The sequence below is a fragment of the Ammodytes marinus genome, assembly GCF_949987685.1.
Source record: "Ammodytes marinus genome assembly, chromosome: 12".
NCBI classification, from domain to species: Eukaryota; Metazoa; Chordata; class Actinopteri; order Uranoscopiformes; family Ammodytidae; genus Ammodytes; species Ammodytes marinus.
This window is the reverse complement of record NC_137216.1, coordinates 22,613,416-22,638,351: the sequence shown is the minus strand read 5'-3', so window position 1 is coordinate 22,638,351 and position 24,936 is coordinate 22,613,416. Positions and strand designations below refer to the sequence as shown.

General features: G+C 44.0%; 1 protein-coding gene across 2 annotated transcripts in view; it reads left to right on the top strand.

Moving 5' to 3' along the window:
• Positions 1–24,936, top strand: part of LOC307258164 (cyclic AMP receptor-like protein A) — a 44,838-nt gene continuing 19,902 nt past the window's right edge. The window contains exons 1-10 of one of the 2 annotated variants that reach the window (XM_080037608.1): positions 1–121; positions 3,291–3,343; positions 3,979–4,033; positions 5,741–5,797; positions 5,906–5,966; positions 8,374–8,461; positions 11,549–11,638; positions 12,198–12,236; positions 16,904–16,982; positions 20,954–21,001. In XM_080037608.1, the coding sequence (XP_079893734.1) occupies positions 41–121; positions 3,291–3,343; positions 3,979–4,033; positions 5,741–5,797; positions 5,906–5,966; positions 8,374–8,461; positions 11,549–11,638; positions 12,198–12,236; positions 16,904–16,982; positions 20,954–21,001 (651 nt within the window). In that variant the 5' untranslated portion in view covers positions 1–40. The remainder of the gene's footprint in view (positions 122–3,290; positions 3,344–3,978; positions 4,034–5,740; positions 5,798–5,905; positions 5,967–8,373; positions 8,462–11,548; positions 11,639–12,197; positions 12,237–16,903; positions 16,983–20,953; positions 21,002–24,936) is intronic. The other variant, XM_080037609.1, reaches the window with a different exon arrangement.

The following is a 24,936-nucleotide window of genomic DNA, read 5'->3' as shown; positions in this document are numbered from 1 at the left end:
CTTAAGAGAAATCGCCTCAATATCACTGTAACTCCAAAAAATGGAAACTCCAAATCTTACATCAACGAGTAACGACTCTCGCTGCGTATTTTTTAACACAGGGTCGGAAGACTATCGATGCGTAAGTAGCTAAAATAACTGTAAACTCAGTTTGAGCTGTGTTGGCTAATTAGCCAGCTAGCTACTTAACGTTTCACTGTTAGCTTAATTTGGGGAGGGGATCATCATTATGCAGTCCAACCTGTTTGTTAGGAGTTGAACGATTAATACGTTGATTAATGGGGATGCATGGCACGCGCATGAGTTCCCTATGCTTTTCTACACCTGTTAAACCGAGCTGTGAGTCATCTTCTAACATGCTAGCACCAACATTAATTGGCCTGTTGAATATTACCGTTATATTTCCACCAATTAAGTCCACAAAAGTTGCTTCACTTGGTTTAGAGGACTAACATCTCTCAGTTGTGTGGACATAAGCACCACCAGCTTCATGTTCTTTTGCTTTTGTCTCTCATAATGATCAATGTTTTCGTTCCTAAAGATTTAAGATTATTTGTTTGTCATGACGTATACAACAATTACAGCAGCAGTCTTCGGCAATGAAATCCTTGAGTCTGAGGCTCACTTCAACAATGTAATATAAAGAAAAAGCAAATTGTACAAAGAGAAACACACACGTGAAAGGAAAATCTAAGACTGAAACACAAAGATAGTGCATTGACATTGTGCAATTTTTTTTCTATAATTAGATAGTTATTATATATATATTTAAAGTAAAAATAATTTAATAAATAGAATACTGTAACATTTGAAATATGTATACGCAATATAAACGGATGTGAATATAAGAATAATAGATAAAGTGAAAGTATATTTCTGTATAATTTGTAATGTTTACAGGTGTTTATATTAGACTTGAGCTTCAGATGACTGCGTGGGAAAGATGTCTGTTTGTCATCATGAATACAAATAAAGATTAGAAAATATATCCCATTTCTTTTCCTTAAATGTTTCAAGATTATATCACAAACCAGTTTGAGCGTGATGGAGGGAAGTGATCACTCTCCCATGACGAACAGACACAGGCGATAGATGTCACGTCTGGGAAGAATGCTGCAGAAATGCTGTTTTGCTTAGAGCCTACACGTGTCCTTTACTGATACTCGCTCATAACTGCAAGCAATCAATCAACCTTTGTGTCCAATCTGTTGCTGTCTGACTGACCCAGATACAGATGGCCCACTGTCAACAAGCCAGCTACTACAGTTTGAGTTTGGTGACCCACTTTTTAGAGACTAAACACGAAAACATTCATAAATTCCACACACTCATATCCGTTCACTCACTAGCTGTTTTCTTGTTTAGAAAACTCCGAAGTTAATGCATCTAAATCCTGTGTGATGCTGACAGGCCTGCATCCTCTTTAGTTTGCCAGTTAAACAACATGTCACAGATTTGGGTAATAATTAAGTTGTTCATTTGTTAGGAAAGTATATAATGTTCTTAAATCTGGACTGATCTGTCAACACTTTGGAGCGTAACTAAGCCTACAAGTTGAGGATTTTATGTTGGGACTTTTAATTCTGATATTTTGCCTTTAAGTGATTTGGCCTTGCTTAATTGATTGTGTTGTAGCAGACAGTTTGGTTTTTAAGGCTATTACTTAGCCAAAACAATTAGTCGATTCATTGATAATTCAATTTATAGAAACACTATCAGCAATACTTTCATAACTGAGTTTCCAAACAAACATACCAAACCTTTCCTAGTTGCAGCTTAAGTGACTGAGGGCCAGTTTCACAGACATGGATTAAGCCTAGTCCAGGACTAAATGAAGATTTGAATGGAGATTGTCCATTGAAAGTAGAATTTAGTCCAGAGCTAGGCTTAATCCATGTCTGCGAAACCGGCCATGAGTGACTGGGCTGCTAGTCTTTGACTTTTGTGATAATAAACTGAATAGCTTTTGTTATTACTATTTTTTCACATTTAATGCACCAGTTCATTAATCACGAAAATAATTGTCAGTTTAATCAATAGTAAATTATAGGTTGATTAAGCCCTACATGCTTTATCATAAACAGTCAGACCTTTGTTAATATAGGGCTGTCTCAACTTCAATAGTATATTATTGCTCAGCCCTAGTTTTTATACACTTAAATACAAAAGATGCAAGATCATTCATGCACTTATTTATGATTTTTTTTTCCAATAACGTTCCATGTTGGTAGCCATTATTCAAATGTAAATAAAACAGCGATAAAGTTGTAAAAGTCAGAATTCCTGACCGTAGTCTATCGCAGTAAATCAAATAGAGACATACATATTACATCAGTGCAAAAACAAACAATTATAAACTAGTTGAAATCCACTTCTGTACATTTCATATAAACAGACAAATTGCATGTCTTCTTATGGTAAAATATGTCCCCGTTTTCAATGTAGTAGGGCAGCACACAAGTCATGTCATAACAGTGTTTTGCAAAGGTAAATACATGTTATCATTCTGATAGAAGGTAGTCCTTCGTTTCAATCGCCCCAAGGAAACAGGTGTTCGACATTGTGTGCAAAAATGCCACAGCGCTGATGTTGCATGGCTTTTACAGTGTGTGTACGTGCTCTGTTTTTTTTTTTCACGGAACACTAATACAGCCAGCCCTCTCATTTTGCCCTGAAGCTTCCGGAGACGACTCGCACGTACCTCAATTCTTTTCATACCTCCGTTTCTTCGTTCGTTCCTCCAACATCCATTTTCTTTTTCGCTTCAAGGTTTCTATGTGCGAAATATGTTGAGTGACAAGTTCTCGTTCTTCCTTGCACGCCTGCCTCTCTGTCTTTCACTTCACTCTGCTGTCATTTAAACACCACTATTTGATTTACAGCAAATGTAAAAGGGGGTCAAATGAATATGCATGCAAAAACACACGAGTTGTCGGTACTCCATACAATTGTCTGTTTACATGTCTGCTGCTCGGGATGCTTGACTTGAAAATTCCATTTTATCACTTTAATTGTACACATGCTTGCAACACAAACACACAAAATGACACGCTTGGACAAGTAGCAGTGTTGTCAACCCAGTCATTTTCTAAGGCGATGATTATAGTGATGGCAGTAGTACAGTATTTGTGTTGCACTTCTCTGCAGGTTTGCACAGTGCTTGGCTTAAAACACCAACAATATACAGAGTAAGAGATGTATATGTCAACTTTACGATTTGATATGTTGTTTTTGCAATGTTTAAGTGTATATAATGAGCCATAAAGTAAAGACTTGTTTCTGATTTGCAGGCGGTGATTTTAACTGTCAAACGAGCCACGGGAACCTTTTCCTTATTAGGATGGTAAATATTTCCACACACAATTTCTTTCTCAGATTAAACTAACCCAGATAATGTTTCAATGTTGTAGGAATCCACTGATATGATGCATTTGACCTTCCATCTAAACTTTGATACATTATCTTAGTAAAACTGTCTCTAAAGTCTCTCATTGTGAAATACGTAGACTATTGCAATGACAATTTATCTTAACAGTAAAAAGAAAGTGAAAACAGTAAGTTGCTAAATGTCTTCAAAGAAATGTTTTTATGATTTAAAAGAAATTGTCAGAACTTTCCCCACTTGTTTTGCTGGCCATTTGATGAACTGCATGCTAACCTTTTTGGCTTTCGACATATCACCATGCTGGTTTCTTTTTCGGCCGGGGACTTCTTTCCCTTCCATCAGCTCAAGATTGATTAGTTTCAGTCCAATCTTAATGGTCACTGATCTTACTTGGAGCTAATGAATATCAGTAGTTAGAGCATAGGTTACCACCGAGCCTGCAGGGGTATAGGTGTTAGGAGTCGTTATGATGTATGTATATGCAGTGAGAGAGTATATCATCGTTAGAACATTAATTGGCCTGTAATTGGTTGAGTTGCAGCCCCCTACTTACACCTCACTATTGTTTCCTCTCTCTCTCTCTTTCTCCACAGCCTTTTCATGCTGTTTGTGATCTGGCTCCTTCGCAGGTATCACTCTCTGGCTCAGGTACATTTGCACATTAATTGGACACTCTACGACTCTACTCTTGCTTTTTTTTCCTGTCTCTGTTTGCTCCATTGCCACTGGAATTATGTCAAATTATCCACGGCATTTTAGCATAACTGATCCCAATTAAAAGGCACAGATTAATCAATTGTGGAGTTAATTGACTAATCGTCCTGTGATCATGGCTGCCTTCTTGTGCCTTTTCTTCCTCTCTGAATAAAAAGGCTTGCATTAGACTATACACCATGAATGCTATTAGATTTGTCTTCCACATGAATAATTTATTTAAATTTTTTTTAGTTTAAAGATATTTTGGGGCATTTTTATGCTTTATTGATAGTGCAGAGAGACAGAGGTGAAATGGGGCAGAGTGGGGAGTGACATGCAGAGGACGACCGCGGGCGGGAATCGAACCCGGGTCTGCTGCTGGGCCCGGCCCGGGGGGGGGGGGGGGGACGCCCTACCAACTGAGCTAAGGGCGCCCCCATACATTTTCTTTTGATCCAAAAGGATTTTCAAATTAAAAGTACAGCAGCGCTTTGTTTTGGTTTGGGTGTTTGTTTGAGTGAGTGCTGAGCTCGTATGGCATTTTTTTTTTTAAGCCAGTCAGGCAGGTCTGTCCCGTTTAGCAGCGCCGCGCGTTATCTGCTCCAATAATCTGAAGTAAATGACAGCTTAACGCGGAGCTCTGACGGATCTGATTACGTCTTCTTTGACCGGGTCGCGTACACACTGGCCTCATTCCATCCTGCTTTTCTTCTTCATCCTCCTCCTCTACCTCCTCTGCTTCTCTCACACAGCCCATAAACCTTCTCCTCACCTCCACCCCCTCTACAGAGGTTATCCGTCAGTCAATAGTTTTTAGTGCTCCCTGGCCCTCCTGCGCTCCTTTTCTGCCTACCTCCCCCCCTCTTCCCCTGAAGCCGTGGCAGGGTCATTGCTGGTTACAAATTGATTAAGGGGCTTTGTGTGTGTGTGTGTGTGTGTGTGTGTGTGTGTGTGTGTGTGTGTGTGTGTGTGTGTGTGTGCACCTCTGTGCCTCTGTGGGTGGGTGGGTGGGTGTATTTGTTTATTTATTTACTGTTACCTTTTTGAGGACCAATTTAAGCTTTTAACCCTCGGAGTGAGGACATTTTTGGAAAGTGAGGACATTTAGCATGGTCCTCACTTCTTCAAAGGGCTGTTTGAGGGTCAAGACTTGGTTTGAAGGTTCAGGTTAGAATAAGTTTCAGGTTAGGGTTAGTGCAAAGGTTGGGGTTAGGTAATTAGTTTTGAAAGTTAGAGTTAGGGGGTAAGGAATGCATTATATTCAGTGAGTGTGCCCACAAAGGTAGAAATACAAGGGTGCCGCGCATGTACCTACCACAGCTACAATTTGTAACAGCTTATACTATAGTCTTGACAGCTGGTGTGCAACTACCCCCTCCACATTTTGTAGCACAGGTTAATAAATGATTTCATATAAAATAGGATGGCTTCACTTTAGTATAGAAAGAATGAAGTAGACTCTCTCCTCTGTGATATCTGCGCAGCGTTGTCACCAGAGATGATATATGCCAAGCTGTCAGCCACATCGCTGATCGTTTGATCTATAATTTGCCCTTCTCTCTAAGTGAATATAAAAGCTCGGGGGTATTTTTTTGCGAGAGACGTTTTGTTCGAGAAACCCTCTTCATGTCTTCTTTGTCTCATTTTATACCGTTGCAGAAGATGATTCTCAGCCTGACTGTAGCCGCCTTCTTCGACAGCATCGCGTACGTCATGGTGAGTTTATCTTGTCTATTTCATTAAACAAACACGGAGTGGCTTTTTCTTTGGGAGGGCAGCGTGTGAAAATTGTATCCCTGTGCTTATTCCTCTCTCCCTCACCAGGGTGAGTCACATCCAGTGGGATTGCTGTGTGACTTCCAGGCCTGGTGGCTGACATACTTTGGTAAGAGAACACTTTTATAAATGACTCACCGAAACACTTAGAACGATAGAAGTGAGTAAAAGGCAGGACAAGAGAGAGAGGAAAGATTCAAACGGAGACATCATATCTCACCAAGGAAAACAAACGTTGCTTTGTCATTCGTTTTTTTTTGGCTCCAGAACAAAATGTGCCTTGACACTGATTGCCCCAGCTTATGGCGGCATCTTTCACCCAAGCCTATTGTAAATGTAATGTGGGGAGGTGTTTTTCTGGAAGAGAAACAGGCTAGAAAGTGAGCTTATCATTGTGATAGATATATCTTTTTCAGTAAGGATTTGTTAACTCGCCGCTATTGGTCAGAAAGATTAGCAGTACTCCTCCAGGGGACTTCAGTGCTCAGAAATTAGTCAAATCTCAATCTTATTTTTCTCATCATATCTTACTTTATACTAGTATTATGCTTATATTATATATATATATTATGCTTTTGTTACATTTGATAGTAAGTATATGGTTATTCTCTCTTGGCACCTCTATCATTTTAACGTGGTGACTGTTTAGTTAGTAAGGCTACTTAGTTGCCGTATGAGTATAGACAAGCTGGCAAGAGGTGGTGACGCACTGGTCAAACTTGCAAATCATTTGGGAGGATTCACACACCCATACCAAACATAGCACACCTGTGACAATAATGTCATACTTTGAAGTTCCGCTGCATGCTGGGTACTTATTGGTCCATTTAGTATACCGCCCTCAATGGTTCATCATCTTCCCTTTTATGAGGAGAGAATTTAGCTCCAATTATAGTACAGGATGTCATTTTGGTTAGTCAGGCATCAATTACAGGTTCTCACTTTTGGGTTAGTAGAACAATTTCTCTTTTAATGAAGACAAAGTTGCAGGATTGCTTCTACATAAAAAAATAAATCTTGGTTTTATTTGCATTGTGAGCCATTGTAGCAATTACAGCTCCTTTATCCTTGATGCCTTGATTAGCATAAGTATTCTTAGTTAGGACTAGCTGCTAATATGACACTCTACCAGGCTTGTTTTATGGGTCTCACAGGCAGATGCACACACACACACACACACACACACACACACACACACACACTCGGGGCGCATACTGGGTAATGGGCAGTGAGTTAGTGCTGCGGGGTTGGTGTCTGTCACCTCGGTTTATCATGAGCATCCTCACGTCGAGGACAAACGGCTGTACATAAACACGGGCTGAACGGGCACTTTGTTCTGTTGCAGAGTGTGGAGTCTAGTGGGAGCTGCATAGCTTGGCTCTGCTTTTAACTCCAACCAATAAAATGTTATGAAATGTGTTTGAAAACAAAGGGAGACCGTAGCAAGGGGCAGCAGCGTCAGGCCAGGTTTTAAAGCTGTACTCGTGCGCTGTGCAGTTGAAGCGTAGCTTTTGGCTCTGCTGCCAGTAGTACTGTAAGCTGCGTTGGCCATTACACAGGTTGTTATTGCGATAATGACATAAATAGCCAGCGACATCCTTCTTTCTTTTTTTAGACACCGTACCCCATTGCGAAATGTTCCTTAAGTGTATACGAACTGTACGTTCTTTATACTGTATTTGCTTGCTTGCGTGTGAGGGTTGTTTTGGGAAACTGAGTAAGCTGAGTACGGGGCTCAGGGAATCCATCATTGTGACGCCCATCCCTGCCTAGCCTGTCAACTTAAATACACACACACACACACACACACACACACACACACACACACACACACACACACACACACACACACACACACACACACACACACACACACACACACACACACACACACACACACACACACACACACACACACACACACACACACACAGAAAAAAAGGGCTGAATGTGTGGGCAGAAAAAGGGAAGAGCGCTTTCTAGACTCTCTGCCTTGACTCTGTAAAATGCATCCATTTCCCTCCCCTCTTTGCTGACTTCAACCGCCCCTCCCCCCATCCCCATTCCCCTTTTTTAATTTCTTCTTTTCTTTTCACTTTCCTTACCCTCACTCTAGTCCGCTCCGTTCGCCCCCCCTCCTTCCCTTCTCATTTATTCCCCACTCCTGTGTTATCTCCCTCTGCTTTTCCACAGTTCATCATTATCTCTCTCGGAGCTTCCCCCTCTCATCCATCACCCTAAGCCACAGGTTTCCCTCATATTACTGCAGAATACGCCTCATTCATCAAAAAGTGGAACGCACACACACACACACACACACACACACACACACACACACACACACACACACACACACACACACACACACACTCTCATACATATGTGTGTTTTGGACAGACAGTTGCAGGTGCATGCGGCATTGGGGGGCGGGGGGAGGGGGGGGCTGTGCTGTAATTTGACCTTGTTGTTTGTGTGTGTGTGTGTGTGTGTGTGTGTGTGTGTGTGTGTGTCTGCAGACTGGAGTTCCTTGGCCTGGGTTTGCCTCATCACACTTAACCTCTTCCTCAACCTGGTCAGAGAAGTAAGCACCAACAGATATGAGATGTGAGTAGGGGACTGGAGCTACAACTAACAACATTAATGATCGGTTGATTATTACATTTACAATATATATTTAATATAACTGATAAAAGAAGTAACTGTCACATTACAGAAGCTGGGACCAGAACATAATCAGTAAGGGGTTTTTGTTCAACAAATTGCTTAAAGCTATAGTATGTAACTTCTGTCGCCCCCATGAGGAATTCTTAGTAATTACAACACTGTTGGCCTATCTACAATATTTGATTAAGCCGAGTCCTAATCAACTCACTATGTCATCTCATTTGGCAATGTCTTGAACGTAACCAACATTCATTTATATAAAAAGAGGTAACGCATAGCAGCTTTAAATGTTTAAGTGATTCTTTTAAAAAAGCCAATTATTTTATGATTTATCAACTAATTAATTTAAACTATAAGGAAACTCTTCCTCTATCATGTTCACAAAAAGGTTTTTTTCTGTCTCTGCGTCTTCCTTATAAATGTATATTTGTCTCATGTTTGTCCGTGGCCATTTCCCTATGCGTGTGTTTTTATGTGTGTGTGTGTGTGTGTGTGTGTGTGTGTGTGTGTGTGTGTGTGTGTGTGTGTGTGTGTGTGTGTGTGTGTGTGTGTGTGTGTGTGTGCGTGTGTGCGTGTGTGCATTTGTTTGGTCTGCCGGAGCATGTGTCTGCCCACAGAGCATTGACAGCCCCTTGGCCCCTCCTCCTCCTCCTTCTCTTTCCAGCCAGCCGACGCTCTAATTGAAAAGGGAGCGAGTGTCAGCCGTGAAGCGCTTGTGCTTGTGTGTGCGAGTGCGCACCCATCTTAATGCTCCGTGGCTCTATGTTACTGTCGCTCAAACTCCCATGAGCACTCACCACAGTGCGAGTGAGAATTTGCCGGCGTGTGTGTGTGAAATATTTTCTCATTTTCCATGCCGAGCTTTGTGACTCACACACACACACACACACACACACACACACACACACACACACACACACACACACACACACAGCTGTGCTGAGTCCGCTTTTGCAAGTGGATTATTTGTGGTTGTATACTGTAGATGTGTTCAGGTGTGCGCAGCCTCTTAACCTCCTGTGAGCGAGTGATTGGGCTGGTGAAGGGAGCTACCGCCCCCCACCTTCTCATGGGAGTTTCCATGCATTGATTAGCAATAAGCCAGACGATATAATGGTGGTATAACTCAAAAGGAGACGGCTTTATGGGCGCAGGGAAGAGGGCAGGCTGGGGGACCAAAATGGTCTCGCTCCAGAGCCTCATCAGCTATATAGAGCTCATAGTTGGAGGATGTGTCTGTATTTTTGTGGGGGGCTGGTCACACGTAATAAAAACAAATAGAAGAAAGAAAAAAAACTCAGCGCTTAATGGGTTAGAGCGCAGCAAAGACAGGGCGTCGGGGGGCTTGATGTGTATTGACTGCGCATAGATGAGCTGTATGTGTTTAGGCAGGCGGGTATGTGGCTTTGCATGCATGCACAATTACCCCTAAGCCCCCTAACCCAACCTCCCACCCCTCTATCTTTTTTTCTCTCTCACTTACGCTCACATACACACACACACACACACACATCATCCCACTGTGACTGCACACTGTGACGGTTTATAAATGAACAAATCGCCAGAGGAGACGGAGAACGGAGGAAGCTGGATGATCTAAGAGCGATTGAAGTGGGATGCAAGCGAGGAATGGGAAGTGCGAATGTGCGCGAATGTATGTTCATGTGTGTTTTGAAGGACGGATTCAGGCAAGTGGTGTGTTGCGGTGAGAAATGAGATTGAGCCTCAAGAGAGATTCCTTTATGAGGTTGTGTGTGTGTGTGCGTGTGTGTGTGTGTGTGTGTGTGTGTGTGTTCATTGGGCACTTGTGTGTTTGTCTGCACGTGTCTGTATGTGTGTGCGTGCAGGTGTGTGAAATGCCGAGTGCATAGCAGTCCTGCTGTGCCTCATTAAGCCCATATTGCGCGCAGCTCCGGACCCTCGTCATCTCGGTCTGAAAGTGCTGTGAGCGTGCGGGGTATGTGCTGCAGTGCCTGTGTGTGTGTGTGTGGAGGGGGGGGGGGGTCTTTGAGCTCTCAACATCGATTTCCTGACAAGCCCCCCCCCTGCACCAATCGTAACGCCACCGACTGGCAGCACTGATTTCACCATCTGTATCTCTCCTCCCACCACCACACAGACTTTCTCTTTGTCTCTTTCCCTCTCTCCATCACTCTCTTTTATTCCTTTACAAGCTCAGTTGCTCAATTGCTCTCCTCTTTCTTTCTTTTTCATTCTCTTTTTCTCCCTCTTGTGTTAAAGCTAACCTCTCTCTCTCTCTCTCTCTCTCTCTCCCTCTCTCCCTCTCTCTCACTCTTTCCGGATCTATTCATTTCATATGTCTCTTTCCCACCCACTATTCTGTTCTATTTAAACCACCAGCTATCTCTCTTCTCTCCACCAACTCCCACACACTCTCACACTGCTGTCCATCAGATGGGGGCACAGAGGTGGGATACAGTTTGCCCTAGTGAAATACGAGGAAGAAAGCGTGTGTGTGTGTGTGTGTGTGTGTGTGTGTCTGTGGGGCGGGCGCACAAGTTGTGAGGGATTGAGTGTGTGTCAGCTGTGAAGCCACCGCTCAATTGACCGCACTTGGAACAAGTCAGGACAGGACTTCCACTCTATTGACCAAGCAACGCTCTATGAAGTATCGACGCCCACACCGAAGCCCAAGACTGTAGCTCACACCTCATCTGTCTGACGCACGCACGCACGCACTTTTCCAGCTTTCATAGCCATTCTCATTTACAAAATAGGCTAGTATGGCAATACATGTTTATCACAGTTCAGCCAGATTTGTCCTAAATTTCGTCGTCATTAACACCCACTGAGCGGGAACCCACATCCTGTTTGTGGTTTTGACGCAGACGTCTCCTCCGCAAATCATCTTTTTTCACAACACCGAGAGTAATTATGGTTTATATTACCATGAGTCTGGCTGTAAGGGCATTTGTCTGCTCCTGAGAATTGACCTTCATGTGTGTGCCGGGGGATGATCTCACATAACGAACGCACATAATGCGATAAATGTCTGTCTTTTGTCAGGTTGTACCATCTGATGGCGTGGGGGGTGCCTCTGGTCATGGCCTCTTTGCCGCTGCTTAAGGGTTACTATGGCCCCGCAGGAGCCTGGTGGTGAGTACAGACAACCGTCCGACTCTTGCATAAGTCCAATGTTTTTTCAGCCAATACGACCTAAGTATTCTTCTGTTTAAAATGTTTTTCCCTTCAAGTCATCACAGTACCAGAAAGGCTTATTTTTTTTACGTGGTCAAATTGGCAATTATCAGCACATCTTTGACAGTAAAACGCCCATCCGACTCCCCGGCTCTTGCGGTGAATAGGAAAGGCATTATTTGTTTGGAGGGGAGCTAGAGGGGGCGAGGGTGAGGGGAAGAGGCCGCGGAGAGGAGGCGGCGGTGGAATGAGAATTGGGACAGGGCCTTAATCTCCGGGCCTCGACTCTTTCTTTCCACTCTCGGCTTATTAATAGCTACAGCTGCACAGCTTTTCCCCTCCGCAGTCACACAAGTCTCTCTTCCGCTCACGCTCTCCCTTTTCCTTTGTAACCCCCTCATCTCTCTCTCTCTCTCTCTCTCTCTCTCTCTCTCTCTCTCTCTCTCTCTCTCTCTCTCTCTCTCTCTCTCTCTCTCTCTCTCTCTCTCTCTCTCTCTCTCTCTCTCTCTTTCCTCAGCTGGATCACAGAAGATCACGTAGCCTGGAGATTTGGGATGTAAGTAGACCCTTTCAGCGCCGGCATCAAAGCTTCCCCGCACTGGGGGAGATGGGGAGGAGGACAGGGGGGAGGAGGGCTGTCTCTGCGGGGAAATGTGAAGGGTTGCATGTCAGGGGAGCCTGCAGGGTTTTTTCCCCACTTGGTGTAAGGCCAAGTTGTGTGTGTGTGTGTGTGTGTGTCTGTGTGTGTGTATGCACACGCACGCATGAATGTGGCTGTGTCTGTCTCTGCCTTGTCAGATTTAGGGGAGTTGCTACACTGTGTATTTAAGTGTTTAGGGCGGCTATGAAGGATTATGCCTGTCTACTGCTTTCCGCAACTGGCCCTAAATCTGCAAGGGCTCTGCCAATCCCTGGCGCAGATGCTTAACCACACACACACACACACACACACACACACACACACACACACACACACACACACACACACACACACACACACACAACAACACTTTGCTCCGAGCCAAGGTAATCGCGTTGCTGCTCGCAGCATCAGCAGGGAATCAATCTTTCTAAACAAATAAACATGCACGCACACCACAGCCATACTCTCGCTGACAAACGCTTGCGCGCACGCATGGGGGGAACAACACACAGCTATCAGCCGCGCTAAACAAGCCTGTGTCTCTTTTATCAGTGCTCCTCTTGCTCCCCGGCTCTTTCTAGTTTTTCCGTGCCGTCGTGGCCCAGGGGGACGAGCCGCTCCGAGGATCAGGGAATCTTCATTAGCTCTAATTACATCAAACTAGACGAGAGATTAGAGGCCGAGGCAGCAAACCGTCAAGGAAAAAAACCCACATACGCTCAGAAGCGCACACACACACACACACACACACACACACACCCCGCTGACAGCTGCCTGGGAAAAGTCACATAGGAGAACAGAGGTTGTAGCACTGAAAGGTGAGAAGTGGAAAAAGGTGGGAGGGGAGACATACGCGGTACAGTTAAGAGAGACAGGGAATTACTCAGCGGGAGAAGGAAAGAGGGGCGGCATATAGTGGGACGGGAAGGAGAGCGAGAGAAATAGATTGCCCCTCGTCTCTGCCCACGCCCCGTAGTGTGTCTTCATCAGAGTTCAGCGGAGCGTGCAGCAGGCAGGACAGAGGAGGAGGAGGGGGGGAGGGGCTCAGAGGAGGAGGGTGAGAAAGGGATGAAAGAGGAAGGAGAATGAAAAGCAGAGGACAGCGTTTTGTGACGGAGGTGCAGAATTTCAGGGGGGTTGACTCAGCAGTTGGAAGCACTCAAGCTTAGCTGAGTCACCGCTCTTAGAGGTCCCCACCGGTGTGTATCCACGGGCCCCATGGTCAGACAAAGCACTGGGAAACCAAGGAAATGACGTTCACAAATTAAAGCTTATAATTACTAGGCACCTTTTTTTCAACATATTTTTCCAACCATTGTATGAATTGCCATGACATGTATTACAGATATTAATGGTGCCCAGAGGATTGATCTTAAAGATGTGCTATTAAACAGACCAATTCGTCTCAAAGTTTTTACTTATCCAGTGAAATATTTTGACTTCTAACTAGTTGGACTGGCACAACATTAGACATTTGTGGTTCCCGGAAGATGTGTGCTAAAAAAAGTTACATAGAACTTTTTTGGGCTTGGTATTTATAGACAAGTTTTATGGGAATTTACTGGGTAATGGGTAATTCACAGTGTAGAGATGACAGGAAATGAGCTTAACCTCTCAGGCCAATGGATGGATTGTCAAGAAATTGGGGTCACATGTTTACATTCCCTTAGGATGAAAGGTAATAATATGGTAGTTATATGGTGACCACTGAACTTTTCATACAGCACATTTATCTGCTCAAAATAATGACTAAATACCTGCACCTAGAACCCTGAAAGAGTAATGACATCCCAGTCGCTCTCAACTGTATTTTATTAGCATGCAAAATCACAACTAAGATATAAGAACATAGTAAATATGATACCTGCTATACAAAATGATGCTAACATTGGCATTGTGAGTAAGTGGACATGACCATTTAGCTCAAAAATAGAGCTTCACAGAGGCATGACTGTAGCCTCTCATTCTTGGTTTCGATTACACAAGTTCATCTGTTGAGACACACACACTGAACACACCCTGCTTTTCCCGGTCTTTGCGTCTCCTCCTCCCTCTTCTGTGTCGCGTGTGGTTGAACCGGTAGATCGTGATCTTTCTCCCCGGCAGTAACAATCTTGTTGGTCAAGGTTGACGGTTGCAGCCGAGCACAGACGGGTCCCTATACCTACCACGCTCTCATCTCCTACCCAAGCTCTTCAATTAAGGCTTCTTTCATCTGAGCCTCATTCTTCACTTCAGAGCGGTGCAGGGGAGGCAAGGCCAGGCCAAAGACAGATTGAATCCGTGTGCCTTCTCTGATGATCTTTCATTCTGCCATGCCTTTTACACACTCTTGTCCTCTCCGAAGCCCTCTGTGGTCGGCCGTATTTCTGTCCATCGTTTTCCATAGTCAACCTATAAGCAGCGGCCTCTTTTTGCTTTTCCTTTCATTCTCGGTATGACCTCATCCCTCTTCCAGTCTTTTTAATTACCCAATGCTTCTTTCTTATTTCTGGTCCCGACCCACAATCTGCCGTCATTCATCCACCTTTCTGTCCTCACCTCTATTCTTGTCTTCCGTTTTTCCATTCCCTACCCCCTCCCAATCGTCTCTCTCGCTGTCTGCCTTTATTTCATCCTCTCTCTCTCACGTCTCCCTCCTCTCTCCCTCTCTCTCTCTCTCTGACTCTCTCACTCTCCGGGTAGTGCTCAGCTGTAGAGCGCAGCGGACTCTAATGGCAGATCATTATCATGCTAATTAGAGCACTTTGTAGCTGCCGCCCGTCATTCTCTCCTCCTCGCAGGCCCCCCACGCTATCGTTAAAAAGGCCACCCCTCCCACCCTCTCTTTCCCCTCTCCACCAACCCCGCCCCCGCCCTCGTCTCTCCATCATTAACGGGACGTGCGCTGGTGTAATTGGACGCTGTTTATTCCGGAGAGCGGGTTATTAAATCACACCAAGGTGATGCTCGCGCAGGTCTCCCCCTGAAATGCTTTCATCATTGGCCCATGCCGTTATTGAACCTTTGCGCGTGTGCACGTGCACACGCACTCACGCATTTTTTGAAAGCGGGATTTATTTGCATATTGATATTCCTTACAAGATGATGTATAAAGCAGCCGCGCTTCCCTTTTCTCCGTGTCCAGCTGTGAAACAAACACCTATCATCTCGGATTCCCCTGCAAATAAAAAGTTTAATTTGATAATCATATTCATTTATTTTTTCTTCTTTTTTTTTGACCTACAGTCTCTGAAGACAGGTGCAGACAAAGTGTAATTAGGCCAAGGACTTAATATTTGTATTTTAGACGCTGAAAAAGTTGCAGTTTTTAGCACACATGCCAAGGACTTTTCAGGCACTTTATTCCCAATTGGAAACCATGAGAGTCCTTGTATATATGAGTCAGAGACAGATTGAGTCGCTCTGTTTTGAATGTCAGTGTATCTTCTTTTCCTCTGCATGATGGTAAATCCTATGATTATCGTTGATGTTCTTACCTTTGCACAATCCAATGTGTTTATCACATACTGTAGTTGCATTTGGCCAGTGTCTCTCTGCCTGTGCCAGGTGCTCAGGAGGACTTGGCTGTCACACAGACCAGTCTTAACTGCTCTGAGGCGGAACAGAGAACGCGGTGGCCGGGAACCTGTCTATCAAAGCCAGACAAAGGCCTGTTTCATGATAACAGGGAGGGGTTGAAACTCCTCGGAGCTTACATCACCTCCCAAGAGGTTGCATAACACAGGGGCTGCCATTCCAACAAAGCCGTCACCCCAGTTTCCCTAGCCCGTCCCTCTCTCTTTCATCCCCTCAGAAAATACCTGACGTAAGATTATCATTCTCCCTTGATTGTCATCCCTTAATCCCAAAGGAGTGCCATGGATTTCCGGTGTTTCGACTTTTTCTCTTTTGTTCTTTGTGTACCATCCTCTATACTATTCACTGAAACTATGTGCAGCAAGGTCCAGAGGTGCTGAGTCAGGCCAATTCCACTCTCTGCTGTGTGTCTGCCTATATACTGTGCGTACATCTATACATCGGCTATTCAGAATAATGCATGTGCATTGTCCACCAGCAAAATAGCCTCACCTCATCAAAGAGCTTTGAGGGAGGGCGTGAGCAAAATGGGGAATGTTTCATGTCTAAAACAGAACAGCAAGGCTGAATACTAATGATTTTGAGTGCAATTCCAGATCAGAATAGGCCTTTTTCAAGGTCTACAAGAAATTCTTATCCAACAATGGCCTTCAGATCTTTTAAAATGAGTATAAAGCTATAGTGCGTAACTTCTGTTGCCCCCATGAGGAAGTCTGAGGAGTTACAACAACGCTGTTGGCACATGTACATGAGGTGAGCCTTCGGCGATGCACATGGACACTTTAGGATATATGATGTACTTGTGCATTAGAAATTCTATCATTCTACAAACACAATTCTATGTGTTTGTTTGTTTGGCCTTAAGAGTATACTACCAACCTTCTGAAACAGGATACGAGGAGGCCAAACAGAGAAAAACAGACAACTCAACTGGAATGCTTTTTAATAACATAGCCCATTCGGACTTTTCTCACTGCCATGCTCGTGTATGTGTTTTGCAGATGGTACGTGCCCCTGTTCAGCCTCATCTTCCTGATGATCTGCTGTTATGCCAGGATCATCTGTGTGGCCAATCAGAGGGTGAGTGCTCATCATGTGCCCTGTCAGCAGCAGCAGTAGCCTGAGACACTAGCAATTTAGCTGAATCCAAATGCATTGTGACCTTTTAGGAAAGTGACACAAGTGAGAGCTGACACATCTCCTAAGACTCGAGACATGATTGCTGTTTGTGTCTTCTCACATTTTTCTACTTCGGAGGAACTAGTGAAGTACACGTTTGGGACGTGCTCCCTGCCGCCGCTTGAATTTTGATGCATGTCTATTTCCACTGTTAGAGTAGCTTGCACACTGTTCTCCTTTGTGGCCCCTCCAAGCACCGGTTAACTTTACAGCACGGATAGACCTGCTGAAAAATCCCATGTTTTTTACAGTTTTCTACAGAATCGCTGATCCAAACAACCTTGGCACTGCACTCAGTTGGTTTCAAATGAAATAGAAATGTACATTTTCAATAATGTATGTTGTCAGCTGAAAATTACATTAAGCAGTGCATATCCTCACAAAAGCATCAATACAGATGTTCTATGTGAGTGTTAATGCAGAGACGATACTGCTCTGATCATCATTTAAAGGAAAAATCTGGTTTATGACATGGGTCTTTTTATCTATTATGGTAACATTGTACACCCATAGTGTCCTGTGATTGCTAAGATTTGGAAACATGGTTACAACAAACACAATAGTTCAGATAATAACACTGTAATCAGTTGGTCAAAGGAGGGACCGAAGTTGTTTGCAAAGTGATATACCTGTTTACTGCATACACTTTGGTAAACAACTTGACAGTTTGCCTTTGTTATCTCTTCCAATGCATTTCGCTGACCCTAAGGTTTTGTTTAAAAACTGTCAGATGGTCTAACTGCCTTTTAGTGGACTTACTGCATTAGATGATATCAGTCATGAGATTGGTGCATGCACTAAAATGCTCTTATTGATAAGGTACATTAAAAACAGCACTTCAATAACTTTTTTAAAACGTATAATATGATTACACTAAGCCTGCATTATTCTTTTTAGCTACTGATTATTTTCAGATAAAAATTGCTACACACATCTCTGTTTATGTGTTCTTTTTCCAGTACTGGGAGGCAACAAAGGCTCAATTCTATACATAACAGCTTAATTATATGCCAAAAGTCCACCATTAACTAGTTTTTTTTCCCATTCTGCTGGGAGGCACCAAAATGAGATGTGCTAATATTATAATTTTGGATTTATTTTTTATCAAAAACGTTTCTATGTTCCACTTCCAGCTACTCACATGTGAGGGGTTTTTTCTCTGATTTATACGATTTCAGATGGATCAACTTGGCTTCTGGGCTCGTGGGTTTCTTTATTTCCCAACATGTTGTACTCTAAAACAGTCAAATTGTGTAGATAATCCATCGATTAACTCATTTACCGCTCAGTTGCTCAGCTCTCTCTCCCTGTGTTGGCCTATAGTAGCTCTGTGTGTTGTTTTTCTACTGCGAGGGTGAAGTAGGAGCCCGGAGGCGGCATTCCGCACAGTTCACATAGCTGCCATTCCGCTGATGTGACGACGCCTCACACAGTGTGACTATGGTGGCAGACATGTGTTGCAGCAATATGTATGTGGGCACTGGATGTGATTCAACAGACACACATTGTACGGGAGAATCATCCTGACTCAGAGAGTGCGTTGTCATGGTGTATGTTAGCGTGCTTTGTTTGGGTGGCAGCAGAGTGAGCGATGGGGAGAGGAAGGTGAGAGCGATTGAAAGATAGGCGGGCTGCAGACAGACGACACCGGAGAGACAGACAGCGGCTTCCTTGAAGGGGAGGGCAGAGGAAAAGAGGCTACACAGCTCTTTATCATGGAATGTGATAAAGAGGATGAATGAATGTGACTGCTTTGCAATCTGCATCTTATAACTCATTCAGCTCACGGCATTTGGCTGTATATCTCTGTTTTCCACTCCCTCTCTTTTCCTGTCCTCCCCCATATCTCTCTCTCTCTCTATCTCTCTCTCTCTATCTCTCTACAGTATATTCCCCCTTTTTTCCTCTCTGCTTCCAAGCCAGCGAAGTCTGGTGGTTCATAAATGTGTGTTTGTGTGTGTGTGTGTGTGTGTGTGTGTGTGTGTGTGTGTGTGTGTGTCTCTCTCTCTCTCTCTCTTTGACTGCATGTCTCTACCCCTTCACTGTGCCGTTTTGCTTTCTCGATCACATTTATGAAGAGCTCAAGCCTTATCTCTTTTCAGCTGCAGGCTGTCTCGCTTGAAAGAGTTTGAAAAGCTTTGAAAGCAGGGTAGGTGGCGACGCAACGCCGAAAGAGATCAAGACGAGGAGGTTGAGCGTAGAGACGTGGGATGTTATAGCTGGACGGAGAAGTTCTCCGCTCTACAGAAACAGAAAGGGGGAGAGTGAGTGAGCGAGGGAGGGTGGAAAGGGAATAACCGCTGTAGTTAGTTTTTTACAAATGTTTGTATTTAATTTTTCCATTTATTTACATGGTAGTGGATTCACAGCAAGGCATCTCTCCGATAAAGTTTTATGACAGCCAAGGCCCTACAATGAGTTCCAACTTAATGGTCCAAAGTATGTATCGTCATGTTTCCAGAATCATATAAACATACAATTAGGGAAAAATAAATAAATGTCACTTGAAACTATACAGTTAAGACATCAAAGGGTTTCTATGACTTTTTCCCCTTCTTGAAATGACATATTGTTTTAAACCTCTCCAAATCCTATCAAAGGTAGAATATTTGCCCTTAATCATTATAGTTCTTTTTTCCAGGGCAAGATAATTTGACAGTCCGACATACCATACTTGTGAACCGTTTGGAAACAGATCTCCAGGATCTGGCTATGGCATGTTTTGCTTGTTATAATAAGCAACAGACAGTATTTTATAATCATCCTGATCCTCCTTGCTTAGTTGACAGTTTACAGAAAAGAATCCTGAAAGAAGCCTGGTATGCACACTGGAGACCTGACCAAAAAGCCTTATGATTTAGCCACTTATTATCAGCGTTAGTTGATTTTGATGGATAGTTTTGCTCAGCTGGACATCAAAGGGGGGCTGCTCTGGAACAAGTTCAGTCATTTCAGCCTGACTAAATGGCCATCCATTTTTTTTTCTTCCTTGCACTGCACAAACACACATAGATTTACAATGACAATCACGTCAGCGCAGAGAAACCATGGCAACATTGAATTAATAAATAGCAGAACAGAGGAGCTGTTAGTGCATGTCGTTTGGTGCTGCCTCTCTGTTGCGTGCGTGTGAAGCTCACACTTGGCCTCCCGAGATTTGCCTCTGATGTCTTGGGTTAAAACCCAACACATACACTTACATAAACCCTCTGGCTTCCTATGGACCCTCAACCCCCACGCCACTAGTTTGAGTCTTTCGGATCAGCGTGTGTCTGTGTGCGTGCTTGTGTGTGTGTGTGTGTGTTCCCTGCACGTCTGTTGACATTTTCCCTGCATTCCCCCGAGAGCGGAGATGGAGGAAGCGCAAAAAAAAAGAGTATTCCCACGTTATTCTCCGGAGAGCTCAGATCTGCCATGTTTGCTCCAATTTTTTCTTTTTCTGTAACACTTTTTCAAACAGTTCTCCCTCTCTTCTCTCTATACCCGATGCCTTTACTTCCTCACATCACATTGTGTGCACTGAAGCTGATCAGTGCCCTCTTTTTGTGAGATGCCGGGAGCTGTTTAAGTGCTCCCCTCTGCCTCTAAGCCCGGCACTCTGCTACTCTGCTGTAAATTAGGCAATTTGGCAGGGGATGGGGGAGAGCGGGTGGAGGGATTTTTTTTTTCCTTCTCCCCGTTGGTGTGAAAGCCATTGTAAATGCAGGCGCCGACCTAGACACAAAATGCCACCTACTATCTAGGAAAACCAAACTGTTATAAACGATCAATTTGCTATTCTGTTTTTGTTTTTGTCTTGTTTTCTTGTTGATGTTTTTGGCTGCAGTCTTTGGCCTGACCTTTTCCTTTTATTTTGTGTCTTTTCTGCACAGATGCAGTCATGGTTGGGAACCTTCAACCCAGAGAGAGAAAGACGAAAGGTAATGGCCTTTGTGACCATCACATTTCTCAACACACACACACACACACACACGCACACACACACTTATGCATGCACGCGGACACACACACACACACACACACACACACACTCACACACTCACACACACAGAGAGCGTGAGGATTAGAGTGTGTGGAGGATTAGCTCTTGTCACGCTGGGTAGGTGGCACACAGCAGGGAGCAATTTGACCTTATGACACCCACTCTCCTCACCATGTGTGTGCTTCTGCATCTATATACAAATGAAGGGTGTGTACGTATTGGTGTGTTTGAGTTGTAGTGCCTCGCTGTTGTGCTCCTGACCTTGCTGAAACGGGACGCGAGGAGTTGGAAACGGAGAAAAATAATATTAATTGCAGAGATATTTTGAAAGTTGGCTAACAGGACTGTCCACCACGGAAAATCAAAAGTCTTGTCATTCTAAAAAAAGTTTTATAGAGGCTTAATTTTCTCCTCCACAGCTCTCCAATAACAGGGTGAAGTGGGTGTGAATGATGGATTTTCAGTTTTGGAAAATGACAGACACAAACCTCCCCCCTGATCCGGACGGGGGAGCAGGTTTTCTGAAGTTATCTGACCTCCCAGACAAGTCATTCTGACAGTGTCCACTGGTACCTTAAAGGTCATTTTAGTCATGGGGAGTATTACTCAGCCTGTCAAAAGCAGTTGTGTGAAGCCCTCTGTGGCTCTGGAAGGAACTCTCCAAAGTCTTCAAAATAAAACTGACCCTGATGATATCATCATGCTTATCTTGGCATGGGGCTCGGACACAACACATTCATACCAAACAGAGGAGCTGCTTTACAAACGGGGGGAGTGGAGCTTCAGAAAGGTTGTCGGGAAGGCTTAGAAAAGAGATTGCATAATGTACCAAAACTTTTTGCGACTAAAAGTCATTTAAAACAATCTTTATGAAAGATGTCTTTTTGTGAGTCTAATAACTGTTGAAATGCGGCACCAAATTGCTGGAGCACCTCTCTGAACTCAAAAGGCATTTGGCAAAGTTTTTCTTCTAGTTGGTACCTTGAAAGTCATTTTATCTGGCCTCTACTTTTTTAATGTCCTCTAGCGAGACACTAAACCCCTTACCTGGCTATGCATCAAGCATGTAGAAGCCAAATAATTAAAAATGTAAAGGCTTAACATCCAGGTTGGCCAGTGTCACAGTACCAAAGGTTAAAAGCAGCAATCTCTACCTGGCTTGCTTTTAGTTTCCTTCCTCCGCTGCTCTGTTGTTGCACCTCCACCTGCAGGGTGAGGTGTGGAGGGCAGGTTAGGGGTAAGGTTATGTATATGCTGCCCCTAAGTGGAAGATGTAATTACTGCACAGTGAACTAGCGTAACCTTTACCAGTGATGTGTGTGTGTGCATGAATGTGTGGCAGCAACACACACACACACACACACACACACACACACATACACACACACACACACACACACACACACACACACACACACACACACACACACACTGTTCATGCGGGCTAATTGATGCGCGTGGCAGACAATGTAAATAAGTCAGCAGTGGTTTTTTATCACACTCTCCGTTTCCTCTCATTTCTTTTCCCCAGTCGCTTTCCTCGTTTCCATGTGTTTGCCTCTCCTCACTCTTGGCGCTCCCACTCTCTTTTCCCCCTCTCTCACTTGTTGTCTCACTCCCTCGCCCAGCTTCTCTCACTCTCATAGTCATTCTCGGCATGAATAAAGCAGCGAGCCAGGTTCATGCACATGAATATTTATGAGCGTTTATGCACGCGCCGCGATGCTTTAAAACAACAACAGCAGCCCCCACAATTGTGCTTGCCAAGCCAGCGAGGTCTTGTGTGTGTGTGTGTGTGTGTGTGTGTGTGTGTGTGTGGCAGCAGGTGTAAACTAGAGAAAGTGATTCCTGCTGGGTGTCTGAAGACCGCTGGCTCTGGTGACTTCCATTTACCTAGCCACATACCCCCTTTTCCGTGTGTGCCTCACATGTTCTCTATTACTGTTTCCCCCTTGCACACACACACACACACACACACACACACACACACACACACACACACACACAATCATACACACTTCTAGTGTTTTGTGCACAAATATGTAGTTTCCTGCTTTCGCCATATGTATTTTTTTCTTTCTCTCTGACTTGGCCTCGCACCATCCCCTTCCATCTCTAAGTGTGTGTCTTTTTGGCTGGAGTGATGACGTACATAACTTGTGTTGGCAGCTATCAGGGCCGTCCTGTGTGTCTTGTGCGATTTGTTTGTGGACACACACACACACACACACACACACACACACACACACACACACACACACACACACCACAAGGTCTTGCTGTGGCAGAGGCCAGCGAGCGGCTATTCAGAAGAGGGTGTTTAAGTCAGGCTGCACACACACACGCACACACACCCCTACCTTTAAACACATTTGCACAACTGCACACACAGCAGCTCAGTCCCGTCGGGTAGCAACAAAGCTCGGCGAGCAAACAGCGAGCTGCTTGTTCGTTATCTTCCCCGGGTGTTTGTTTACTGATCCATGCAAGCTTTGCCTTGAGTCACAATGTGAAGTGTTTACTCCTGCGTGTGCTCGACGTGGGTGTCTATGGGTGTATGCTATGCTCGCATGTGCAACCTTGTGTCTTGGTGAGTTTTGTGCAGAGGTTTATCTGCCAGCATCCTGCAGAACATCCTTACTATGGGTAAACTGCACAGACACTGAGGTTTGTCTGTTTAGGGCTCTCATGCTTTCAGCTTTAAGAATAACTTTTGGTTTCTTCAAAAGATTCTCTTATTTTTCCGCTTGTGAATTTAGGAAAAAATGATAAAACCGAGGAAAGCCCTAGCATTTCAGTCAGAAATATCTCGCCAAAAACACAATTTAAGAGAGTAATTTTCAAGCTTTCTTTTGTTCCACATGGTTCTGTGTAGATGCTCAAATGTAAAAAAAATGTTGATGTTGAAAGCTGGAAACAGCAGTTATCAAAACAAGTAATTTACAATAATACAATTTAACAATACACTCTCCCACCCTCATTTCTTAAAAGAAGCAACACATGAGAAAACAATCCTGCACTGGATATTTGCGGTCCTCCTGCAGCAGATGTAGATGATTAGAAAAAAATATGACAAAACCTCTAAATGCCATGTGTCACGGAGAAAACAATTCTCATGCCATTTTATTTACATTTTTTGTCCTTGAGTTTAACTAAAAAAAAACCGAAAGAAGAAAGTCCTTGAAGTTAATGGTCAAGTGCATTGGTGAAACCTGATGCTGTTATTTTTAGAGAACGTTTCCTGTGCGAGTGAGGGTGGCCGCGAAAGTGGGAGGGGTTGGGTTGCTACTGATAACCGTCCGTAATCTTTAGCGTGCGTCATTAACGTTGCGCCCTCTGCACATAATTACGGTTTCATTCCCCCTCTGCGTCCCGAGCAGTGCAGGGGCCTCTGACACGGGAGGGCTGTGATTAAACACACCAGGCTCTTTAGCCTCCCTCCCCCTCCTCCACTATTCCACATCCTGTCCCTTTTGCGCACTGAAATTCCTCAAATGCCTTTCCTCTACACCTCATCCTAAGTTTGATCTGAGATTGCTTGCTCTGTGCATTTTTTTTTTAAATCTAAATTCTGTAACTTTTTAATCTGACACTGTCCCACCCCCCAAAAATAACAACAAAAGAATAGCAAACTATACACACACAAATGGTCACACTCTCTCTTCCCTTTCCACGAAGCATCCTTCAGTTTCCTTGTTTGCCCTTTATGTCTCTCCCAATGTGTCTCTGCTCCCAGATCTCTCACACGCAGACGCGCAAACACACACACACACACACACACACACACACACACACACACACACAGTTAAGATGTCAACAGGCAGAGCCAGTGATGTCAGAGCTTCCCATTATGACAGGCATTAGTAGAACTAA